Raw genomic sequence first — 12,338 nt, 5'->3', positions numbered from 1 at the left:
CTGCAGCTTGCCCAAAGCTCCTGCGCAACGCCAGAGTTCTCAATTACAGAGAAGTGGTATGCTGCAACATCGAGCGCCGATGCTACTTCACATGCACTTGGCGGTGGCATAGTCTCGTCGTCGCCATTGAACTCATCACTGTGTTCACCGCACGTGAGCCCTGCGATGTCTGCTGGGAGCATGCAGCCTAAATTATATCGGCGTCATTCAAGGGCTCCGACATGCTGCTCTCCACATAGCTCACGCTCGTGGCACGAACTTAAGCCGTCATCACCCGAACCGCCCATACTACGTTGTTTACACTACGTGATCGCGACCAACTGACCTTGGCACAACGAAAACCTGGAACGGCTCGCCCGAAGCATCAGCGCCGCTGGCGAGTGTTCCTGCAGCGAAAACCTGCTATGGCATACACTGGAACGTGGCTCCATGAGCCTCATGCACTTGGCTTTTTTCTTTTCCATTGTTTTAAATCTCTGGTAAATTTGGAGCGTGTTTTACTCGCTATGAGTCAACTTCTATCTATGAGGAGCAGTGACAGCCAGTTGCTCCTAGTTCGAATTAACCGCAGCGGATGCCGACTTGCTCGAAATATCGGGAGCTTTCCCTCACTGAAATACACAGCGCTTTGCTGGGACCCGGGTGTCAGTTTGAATTAATGAACTTTTACTGTACTGCTAGCACACTAAAAAAAGGCAAGGGATAGTGAAGGAACAAACACGTTAATTTTTGCACACAAGGAATTTCACGAAATATGCATACAATAAGTCATTACTGTTGACACCAGCATAAGAAAGCTCATCAGCTCATTAGTTTGCACAAAGGAGTCAAAAGAATAAAACTCACCAAGTTTGTTCACAAGGAGGTCTTCCAGGCGACTGTTCTTCCTCTCCAGTGCATCCACCCTCGTTTCGAGACGTCTGATCTTCCTTCGCTGTGCCCTGGTGGTTTCCCGCTCCTGGCCCCTGCCCTTCCTCATGACAAGCTCTTCATCTGAGCTTGAACCTTCTTCGTTGAGAAGGTCACGAAGTCTCTTTTTCAGCGAAGCAGCTGCCCTCCCTTCCTTTACCAACAAATCCTGCAATATGATGGCACAGCCACTCCCTGAAAATATAGTCTTTCAAGAGTGGTAAACTTGCGCATATCTTGTTAAGATAGGTTAATCTGAACAGTTAACGCTGACAAAGGCAGATGCAAATTCATCAATCAGTACATCACCCATGTCACATGCAGACAAAAAGTGTCATCAAGTGCTGAAACACTTGACCCCTTGAGGCAGTGCTTGTGTTTTCTATTCAAAACAAACATTTTTTCATCTAAGTAGTGCCCCAGGCATCAAGAAAGCCAAAAATTTTTTACAAGGCAGGTACAAAGTTTCATGCAAAGTGCAACATTGGTTGAGAATTGTAAAATCAAAATGGCAGGATTAATAAACACTTGACTGATTGCAAAATTATATTCTCTTTTGAAATTGTCTGAAATTTTCCTTTCCTTTCTTCATTCAAAAAAATTTTGTCACATATACAACACGGCTTCCGAAAAACACTCTCTTGTGAAACAAGGCTAATTACTTTTGTGCATAAGCTCCACCTAACCCTGGATCGCCGCTCCCTCGCCTATTGCATTTCTTAGATTTTGCCAAGGCATTCAATAAAGTTTTCCACAAACTACTACTCTTAAAGTTAGTGGAACTGAAAATTGACCCCAAAATTATTATGTGGCTAGAACACTTCCTTTGTCATCGCTCTCAATTTGTATCCTGTAACAATCATACTTCATCTTAATGCGTGGTCAACTCTGAAGTGCCTCAAGTGTCGGTTTTACGTATTTTTCTTTTCTTACTCTATATTAACGATTTTCGCCAGCAAGTTATTTCTAACATGTATCAATTTGCCGATGAATGCGTTGTGCTCCGAGAGATTACTAGTGACCAGGATGTCAACACGTTAGAAACTGATATCTTAATGTTATTTTTTATTGGTGCAGCCACTGGCTTATGTCACTTAATAGCAATAAACACAAAGTCTCGAGCGTATTTCCTAGTGAGTCACGTCCAGCTCTCTACCATCTTAGTAACACTATCCTTGAGACAGTAACATCTTGCCGCTACCTTGGTGTACATATCATGTCAGGACTAACATGGTCCCTTCATATAAACCATATCATATCCAAAGCTAATCAAATGCTCGGATATGTGTAACAGAATTTTTCTTCTGCCCCCGTATCAATAAAATTGCTCCTTTACAAAACATTAGTCCACTCTAAACTTGAGTGTGCCTCCTCTGTATGGGACCCGAGCTCTGCCAAGCTAACTCACTCGAACTTGTTCAGAATAATTCTACTCGGTTCATTCTTCATAACTACAATTGGAATGCCAGTACCTCTACCATGAAACAAACCCTAAATCTACCATCACTTGCCTCTCGTCGCTGTAGTTCTCGCCACTGCCCTTTTCACAAAATATATTTCCATAACACCCACCTGCGCAATGAACTAACATATATTTCGTCCTATCATTCTGCTTGCATGAACACTCTCACAGAGTTAGAATTATTTCCTGTCACACTGATTCCTGTTAACATAATTTTATTCTATGCACATCACAGGATTGGAACCGCCGTCCTGGACTAATCGCCGGCATTGAAGACCATCAATGTTTTAAAAATGCACTAGCTAGTATTGTATAATTAGGCGTCAAAAACTTGTATTTTTTATTTTGCTGCAATTCTTGCTTTTGTTTTGTCAAGCCAAATGGCCTTGACATATTAATAAACGAAAGGCGAGGCTAGAATTTCAGGAAAAATTATTGATGGTGACAAAGTCTGTTTGCATGAAAATTATGCCGGACGTGTTATCATGTTCATTGTTTTATGAAACATTATATTTACTGTTTGTGACCATACCTCGGCAAAATCACGAGTGCTCACTCAGAAAAATTTGGTCAACCTATGGGCTTACTCAAACTCGCATGCACAGAAGTTCGGGCTCACTCGAACTCATGACCTCAAACTCACTTAGGCTCCCAACTCGCTTGAGCCCCCTGAGACTCACCAGTCATCCGGGGTCAACTACCACTAGCGATTCACGCCTCACTCATAGCTCACCTAGCTGCACTCACACATTTCGACTCATCTGGGCTCACTCAATTCGACTCACGATTCACCTGGACTCGCTCATTTTGACTCGCGACTCATCTGAGTATACTCATTTTAATTTACGCACACTTCAATGCAAAGGAATGGGCTGCGATCACAAAATATAAAAAAATAAATGTGTCTACGGTATCTGAGGTTTAACGTACCAAAGCAGCATGTGGTTATGATGGGTGCAGCCACAGTGGAGGGTCCCCCATTAATTTCAACCGCTTAGTGTTCCTTAACATGTGCCGACATCACATGAAAACGGTTATTTTTGCATTTGCTGCCATTGAAATGTGGCCACATAGGCCTAGATTTAACATCGTCTTTAAGCTCAGCACCTAACCGCCAAAGCCACCGAGCCACTGCAGTGGTTGATAAAGGCTGATTTCACTACACATTTCTAATTTATCTCTGTATTCGAACTTCAGGTAATTTGCACTGATTTTTAGGCTATAGCATGGAAGCCTCGTTGGAGCGAAAACTCTTCTTCCACCGGCGCAGTCACACCCTGTTGGAGTGTGAAATAAATGAATAAAAATGGCCACGAGTGGGATTCAAACCCATCGCGGTGTGAACAGATCAGCTTTGCTGGCTGCTGCATTAGACCACTATGATAGGATCACTGCAGCCTATCAACTCGCATGTTAAACTGCCAGTCTCTCATGCTGACCGTGGGATGTCATCATCTTCACAAACTTTCATCCGCTTCCAGACGCAATGTGCAAAAGAAAGGCACAATGAAGTGTCATATGATGTGCATGGAATGAAACAGTGGGTGATTTGAACCACCGCAGTAAGATTGCATCAAACATCAAGGAATGCTCAAGCCAAAAACTACATGCTATCACATTCTGTCGCATCAAATACCTTAGTCGTCCATCTAAGTTTTCATGTCCCAACCGTATCCCATTACAACAGTCATCAGTAGAGTAAGCCATAAAGATTTCTTTTCACCATCATGCACTTCTCAGTCAACATTTATTTGCATCATGAATAAGCCCTAAAGCAACAGATTACAATGCCAGTTTAAAGTGTGTGTGTGTGTATAGTTACCTCTGCAGCTGACTGCCCACTGCTGGATTCAGCTTCAGACAGTATACCATCCATTAACGGTGAGCACTTCTCTGCCATTCTTTGGACTGGCCAAACTTGAGTAGCTGAAAGGAACTGAAATTTATAACACAAAAAAATGACTGCCACCGCACCTTAAGGAGGAACACAGCAATCTAAACTATATTTGTTATTTATGTGTGCAATATAACCAAGTTTACCTACTTTTATGCTCATTTCAGAACTGAATTTTATTTTGAACTACTTGCTATAGTTGTTAATTACAATCATTACCCTTGTAATGTCATCCCCTAGGCATTCAAAAATTTAGAAGAAAGTACACAAGTTTCTTACGAAAGCATAGTTACAAAGCCCTGTTCTGTGCTTAAATCTATTGCTTGTTTTTTCAGATGCTCAGTACTCATAAAAATAAATGCTAAACTCTGGCACACATATTTACATCAAAACGTTTCTTGAAAAAAATACCTTTGAAAGAGAATTGCAGGTGTACATAAAAAAAAATCCAGTTTTATTAAGCACTCCTCAACATCTCAAGGTTCATGCACAACATACAGAATCACTCAGTGGTAACTGCATGAAGCAACTTTGTGGGCGACGCAAAGTACAAAGGCGATAGCCTTCGCCTACTGCTGCCGTCATATGGGAGGCGTGAACAACAAACCTCTTTCGAACATCCAACAGCTGCAGAAAATGGACACTGAGTCATTACACGTTTCATGAGTATCCCCTTGATGAACTCTTGACTTAAGTACATGCGTGAAGCTGAATTACAAGGGTTAAGCAAGAGGGACCTAAAGTTATGGTGAGGCTTCAAAAAGAGTACAAATAAAAAGGCCTCAGCCTGCGCCACTAAAGCAAGAGGGTGATGGTGGTGGTGGTGATAACATTTATTGGCTATACAAGGGACAGGAGGTATGCTTGGATCAGCCCATAAGGGACTGGTCCTTACAAACACTAGGTGGAGGTCACTAGATTGCGACCCCAGTGGTGGTGGCCGCCACCCAGGAGCACTCAACTAAGGCTTGCTGGGCCTGTAAGTCGTGGCAGCCGAGCAGGGTCGCCTCCCAGTCTTCCCGAGTTGGGTTGAGGAGGGGGGGAATAGTTGGGTTGGAGGGGCAGGCCCACACCGCGTGATAGGTGTCAAAAGACACGCTCCACAGTGCGGGTAGCTGCCGCTAAAGGAGGAGTCAAAATGTTTCAGGGCTGCCGGGAACAGCAACGTATTGGTGAGAAGGCGGAGGAGCCGTTCATCCGCCTTCTTGAGGCCTTTACATGGGCAGGGGTAAAGGCGATGGCTATCTTGATAGTATGTTGTAATATCTTTGAAGGTATAGACCGGATTAAAATCGGTTCCTGATCGAGTGGGGAGAAGAAAACAGCCCAACAGTATGGATTCGCTTTACTCAGAGTGTAGTGCGAAGTCTCGGAAAATCTGATACTAATCACCTGCCACGCAAACGTGGAAGGCCATCTTCTCCCCTACAGCCACTCAGAAGCAAAATTGCACAGCCCAGCGACCAGTACACGACGTCAAATACGACCGAGTTGGGCATAGACAATCGAAGGCTAAAGAGCGACAGAAATGTAAGGCGGAAGAACGCAAAGGGAAACCAAAAACGAAATCTCAGAAGTGCAATGTCTACCTCAGCATAACAAATGCATAGAATTGCTTCAAGGCCTTTCACATGCTTTCATCATAGTCTACTAATTGTTTTAAGCTGAAGGAAGCATCATGTTATTTTTTCAACATGACGGAAGCTTGGAAATAAACAATAACATCAAACTTTGTTTTATTTCTTTCTACAACCAGTAAGGCCTGGTGTCCTGTATATAGGACACGACGCCATCTTTTATTTTATACAAGTAAGGTCCTGATGTATTTTTGTTTCTTGGTTGGCAATGAAGCAAAATACCACGAAAGAAAAATTATTCAAGGGGTAGAAAAAAATCTGGGCCAAAACAGACAAGATTACAGTTATTTAAGTCCTCTGCGGTTCCATTATACTATGAAAGCCATCCTATTATTGTATATCTATGAACTGAAAATTACAATAGATTAAGTGCGTTTTGGACCCCTGACTCGGGACCTCATTTTTGGACGATCCAATGAGTCCAGTCGTCCGTCCGACGTGAATGCACAGAGCCCTCGGGTCATATCCATCGCCTCTGCAGAGGCACTGGATGACCATGCAGAAGGCATGTGGACATTAGTCTGACTTTGGCCTGTGGGTAGAAGCACTGAGGTCCACCAACCTGGGGGTCTGCATAGCTTGCTTTGAGAGTGGCAGAGTAGTGCTAACTTCTCCAACCGGGGGCACGGATGGCCCTAACACAGGCTCACTGCATGTGGCCTGGACAGGTGCTGAAACCTGGTGCGGTGTGCTGCGCTCACACACCACATCGCCAAAGTTTGATTTTGCTGTGAAGGAGAATGTGTTTGTTACAGCAAATTACCTTCTTGTTTCTTTAATGAAATGGTTTCCCCTGTCTTTAGGGTGATTTTCTTTTTCCTTCTTCCCAGATGGACACGCCTTAGACTATGCAGCGTGGTCTCCTTCACAGTTTGTGCAGCGTGGGCACAAGTTTTGCAGTCGCGACAGCTCTGTCAGCCACGGCGAGACCTCTGACAATTTAAACATCTCCGGCAGCCGGAAATGTATGGTCTTACATTTACTTCAAATATTCGATAGTGTCAGGCAACGTGCTAGTGCCGAATGAGAGGACCAGGTGTTTCGTGTCTATTTCCATGTTCTTCTTCCGAACCTTTATCCAGTCAACATCTATGACTTCTTGGTGAGCCCTTGAAGTATCTTTTTTTCTGTGAGGTGGACAAAATCAATTTCTGAGATTAAGCCTCAGACAATGTTCTGAGCAAAGTGGGAAGTGACCGAGACAGGGATGTCCCGTATGGACGCAATGTTTGCAAGTTTTCAGTATTGCATAGTATCACGCAATTCGAGCAGTAAGTTGCCACTGGACATTTTGGATACCTTGTGGCCAAGGCCCAAGGCATCTGTTAAGTGCTTTGGTACAAGGGATGGAGATAGAATTCTTGCTTGTTTTTCTTGTACTTCACTATGGATGATATGGAAGCTGGAAAAGGTTACCTTTCTTTCTGAAAAAAGTCTGCTTGCTGCTTCGTTCTGCCCTATCTAGAAACAGCGCTCAATTTTGGAAGGGGGGGGGGGGGAGCGATAAAAAATAAGTTCTTTGGTTACAGTGCCAGCCAGACATCACAGAGCCAAACTAGGGGACGGGAGAGGAACTTGCAAGTCCTGCCACGCCACCTGTACACCCTTACTATAACCACATATGGGGCAACTCAGGGTAGTTACTCCACACAAGGCTCAGCTGCCAGGAAAAAAAAAAAGGAAAAACCAAGAAGGGAGCAGGAGACAGGAGCATTGTAAGAAAGTGAAAGCTAGAAGGGAGGATAGAAAAAAGTGACTGCTGATTTCCCTGGTCTGGTCAGGCAGGAGCAGGGGCGTAGCCAGGGGGGGGGGGGGGGGGGCTTATGGGGCATCAGCCCTCCCCCCCACCCAAAACCAAAAAAATTTTTCGAACAACCACAGGCTCCGGAAGTCATTCTGGATTTTGCCACCTACAGAGTCTTTTTCTGATTTTTCTGACTAGAAAAAACATTTTGGCGCGAACATTGCTCACTCGGGTTGGATTTCGTGGCAACTCCAATGCACCTGCAGTCATGCAACGCAAGGGGCCCCATCCTAGCACAAACTTTATCGATGGCTCGCTGTTGCGACTAATATTTCGGTGCAATTACTCGCAATACATAAGCAGTGACAGCTTGCTACGCAGTACACTGAAACGAAGGACAGCATCAATTAGGTTTCTTTCTGGCCGTTGCATATGTACAAAAACGTAAAGGTTCTTGAACGACAAACATTCATTAAAATATTTGTCCTCTACTTGCTAACTTCATGGCCTTTACGTTTTTCATATCAGCGGCAAGCACTGCTTTGCTGGTTCTGGACCGATATAGTCCTAGACTTCGTGTGATATTTTCTTTACTTAATTAATATGCAAAAACATGGAAGCGTTGGTATCAGTTATGTCTACCATGAGTGAACGATAAGGGGATAGTTGGTATGACATTATTACAAGACAAAACTGAGCAGGGGCCAAGACATTATCATAAGAGAAGCAAACAGGACGAGCTCGTCCTGTTTCCTTCTCTCCTGTGCCTTGTCCCCTGCTCAGTTTTGTGTTTTGTAATCATGTCTGCCATGATCTTTAAGACATACGAACGCATTCTTTTATTTAAAAGGTACATATTTTACTTGTCTAGACAGTGCGTAGCGTTATCTAATACACAATGGTATTGTCAATGGCAATGCAGTTATTATTGTTGCGTTAGATCCTTCCACAAATTCTATGAGGAGGCCGCGCTGCAACATGAGCCCCCCCACCCCGACCAAATTTTCCGGCTACACCACTGGGCAGGAGGTGCTGTCTACAGGAGGCTGGGGCCAAAGTGGTGTGTTGCCTCCGCCAGGGGCCCTAAAGGTCCAAACACTCGACACCGGCTCAGCCACAAGGGCCCTCTTTCCCCTGGACACGGCACTGCCACGCACTGCTAGGCATGGGTGCTCGTGGTCTGTGGTATCGCACAGTACACGCAAACATCTGTTTTAACAAATGCACCCTGTGGGGAAAACCAAAGAACGGTTCCTCTGGCCACTCATGTGTCTGCTGCAACATTTACTTGAGCTGCTATTCATAAAACCTGCTGATTCTTTCTTTTTTTAGTGAACTGTGTGACATGCTGGAGCGTGATCACCACATTACACCAATGTTTCTCCTAGTCCCAAGAAAATCATGCAGAGTGAAAATTCAAGGTATGACTACCCAAGCTCCATTGTGCAAAGGTCTCAAAAAACAGCATTTTCAATATGAAGTAATATTTACGTTAGTACACTTTCTGACACAGAGGTCAGTTCTGTTCAAGAGACAGGGCCGTCAGAAGAGTCCTGGGAAGATATGAACCCTAAGTGACACTGCAGGGACACCTTATGGTTGTAGACTCCGTCGGCTTGTTGACTTCAGCATGGCAGCCATCAACACTATTAAGGCCCCTTAGTGGCGCTTTCTTCCAGGAAGCCGGTCTTGTTGTGCTCTTGCTTCTGCCTATCTGGCCGGGCAATCACTCCCGTACTCACGCTGTTGAGGAAATCCAGCATTCGCTCAATGCAAGTGTGCACAGATGAAACGGCATAGAGAAGCGGTTGGCCAGTGCATATCTGCTACACTGTCCACTCAAGTAGTACAAAACAATCAAGCACGTCATTGCGGCACTAATACTCGAACACCCACCTGCTACATCCTGGAAGAATGGCGACATCCTGTACCAGATGACAAGTCTGCCAAAGGTTTTGCATGACAGGCAAAAAAAGCCTTTTAAATTCAAAATCAAAGTACTTGGTGACCACATCTTCACAATAGCAAAACTTGTTGTTGGGCTAGTTGGTAGGCCATGATCTCAGTGGAACCTGCGCAAAAAGAACAACGGACAAGAAACAAGGAGGCCGTCCGTGTCGGCCTCCTTGTTTGTTGTCCGTTCTTTTTGCGCAGGTACCTCTGAGATCTGGACTGTTGTAGACCGGTTCTGCTGCTGCTTCAACCGCGCTAGCGCCAAATGGGCACAACAGTTCAGCAAAGAATATGCCGACGACCAGGCAGCCCTGAATGAAAAATCCTAGAGCCCGTGAACGTTGGAAACGCTGCCAAGCATAAGATTCGCCGCTGAGACAGCTGGGCAGAGTGTACGTTAAGCCGACAACTACTGACAGACTTAAGTCACTGCGACAAAGCTGCTGAGCAGGACACAAACCATGCACACGATGCACAGTGCGAATGAAGACATCTAAAGCAGGCAAGCCAGCAATGCTCATGTCATCCCGGTTTGCTTCTCTCGATATCTGTTCCAGCATCTAGCAACTACCCCAACAAGTCGGGGCCTCAGAATGGATGGGCATATATTTTAGAAAGTGCCAGAAGACCTAACAGCAGCATTCAGTGTGCCCGCCTTCTTGCACACCTACCTCGTGTTTATCGCCAGTCTCGCAGTCCGGGAAGCAGTGAGAGGCACCAATCGAGGCGGTTGTGGGCACGGCGCCCAACTGGTGATAGCACACCGATTTGCTGCTGCCGCCAGCGGTGCGTGCGATAATTCGCGCCGTAACTCTTCGCAAGCGTTTCCAAATGCATACAACGGGAGACAACACACTGCGATCACACAACAAAAAGCCGAGCGTCACACAAGTTCACAAATGCGCGCGCGCGTACCGCGATGATTGAAGTTTTCTTGCAGTCTATCTCGGTTAGGCCACGTGTTGACACTTGATGTATTTTTTTTTCAAGCGTTGCTTACTGCCTTAGTGCACAATATGCAGTGACTGATTTCATGAAGTTCAAAATAGGCCAATGATGAGGACTTTAGCAGTGAGAATTGACCATGGATGGATGGATGGATGGATACGGCTGAACCCTTTACATCGGGCGGTGGCTCAAGCCACCTAGCCTTGTCTTGTGAAATTTTACTCCTGTCTTGCTTTTAGCCACCAATCAGATAACCTTCGCTTGGTTACTTCTAACCTCTTAAAATCCACTTTCCCCTCACTATCCCTAAACCCCAATGCCTTGGGTAAGTCAGCCCCGCTGCCTTCCACTGTAGGGTGAAGCCCTTTACAGAAAAGTATCGTGTTCAGCCGTTTCCTCCTCCTCTCCGCACGCAATGCACAAAGTGTCTATCTCCTGGTACCTGACTCTATACGTCTTAGTCCGCAAAACTCCAGTCCTGGCCTCAAACAGCAAAGAACTTCCCCTACAATTATCATAGATATTTTCTTTGACAATTTCCTGTTTAAAGGTCCGGTATGTTTCCAGTGCCGATTTCGTCAGCATCCCTGTTTCCCACAACGCTCTCTCTGTTCCTTTAACCTTTTTCTTAACCGATAAATGCTGATTTGCCCCCTTACTGCTGTCCAGATATTTGCTTGTCAATTTTCTAGTTCGCTTTCTCCATTTCGTGTCAACATTCTTTATATACAGGTATCTGAAAACTTTCCTAGCCCACCGCTTTTCCTCCATCCTTCTCAATCGTTCCTCAAATGCTATCTTACTGCTAGCCTCTCTGCTCTCGAAAGACGCCCATCCCATATCCCCCTGTACCCCCTGATTTGGTGTATTGCCATGTGCTCCCAAAGCTAACCTCCCTACTCCCCGTTGCCTAATTTCCAGCCTTGCTTGAACATCTGGCCTCATACACAGGACCGCATTCCCGAAGGTCAGGCTAGGGACCATCACCCCTTTCCAGATCCCTCTTAACACCTCATACCTATTGTAATTCCACAGTGCCCTATTTTTCATGACAGCTGCATTCCTACTAGCTTTATTCATTACATATTTTTCATGCTCTGTCAGATACTCAACACTGTTATTTATCCACACCCCAAGATACTTGTACTCATTCACTACTTTTAGCACGAACTCCTGTATTCTATGCTCGCCGCCCTCTTCATTAAATATCATGACTGCAGATTTTTCCTTACTATACTTGAAGCCTAATCTATCTCCCTCTGTACTGCATATGTCTAACAACTTCTGCAGGTCTTCCTTGTTGTCAGCCATTATCACTATATCGTCCGCGTATATTAGTCCCGGTAATGTCTGTTTAATCAATTCCCCTTGCTTGAAAAAAGATAGGTTGAAGCCTAGTCCACTCCCCTCTAGCTTGGCTTCCAAACCTTGCAGGTACAACATGAACAACAAAGGGGACAGAGGACATCCTTGTCTAAGCCCCCGCTGTATCTCTACAGGCCCTGATACATTTTTTTCCCATTTTATGAGCACTCTGTTACCTCTATATATATCTTTTATATATCATTTTCGGAAAAGCGAGCGCCGTCTGTCGAGCAAACAGAGAAGCTCCGCCGGTACCTTTGGTTGGAAAGGGGCTCTCGAGCAAGCATGCGCAAGGCAGCGTTCAGCAGCTCACGTGCGCGTGTTTTGTTGTTTTAGTGTTGTTTATTAGCCGGAAACGTGTCAGTAATCGACTATTGATCCGGAGTTCCCGGGTTCGAACCCGACCGCGGCGGCTGCGTTTTTATG

The 12,338-nt window shown here is 45.1% G+C and overlaps 1 protein-coding gene across 8 annotated transcripts in view; it reads right to left on the bottom strand.

Annotated features, from left to right (window-relative positions):
• Positions 1-10,709, bottom strand: part of LOC144107801 (uncharacterized) — a 74,208-nt gene extending 63,499 nt beyond the window's left edge. Inside the window, exons 1-4 of one of the 8 annotated variants that reach the window (XM_077640991.1) lie at positions 10,271-10,709; positions 9,543-9,589; positions 4,194-4,307; positions 847-1,078 (exon numbers count right to left, since the gene is read on the bottom strand). In XM_077640991.1, coding sequence (XP_077497117.1) covers positions 847-1,078; positions 4,194-4,271 — 310 coding nt within the window. In that variant the 5' untranslated portion in view covers positions 4,272-4,307; positions 9,543-9,589; positions 10,271-10,709. Of the gene's footprint in view, positions 1-846; positions 1,079-4,193; positions 4,308-7,874; positions 8,227-9,542; positions 9,590-10,270 lie in introns of those variants that run through there. The other 7 variants (XM_077640993.1, XM_077640992.1, XM_077640990.1 and 4 more) reach the window with 7 other exon arrangements.
• Positions 10,710-12,338: the final 1,629 nt, after the last annotated feature.

The sequence above is a fragment of the Amblyomma americanum genome, chromosome 10, assembly GCF_052857255.1.
Source record: "Amblyomma americanum isolate KBUSLIRL-KWMA chromosome 10, ASM5285725v1, whole genome shotgun sequence".
NCBI lineage: Eukaryota > Metazoa > Arthropoda > Arachnida > Ixodida > Ixodidae > Amblyomma > Amblyomma americanum.
The sequence above is the reverse complement of the archived record's forward strand: the minus strand, read 5'-3'. Positions and strand labels throughout refer to the sequence as shown.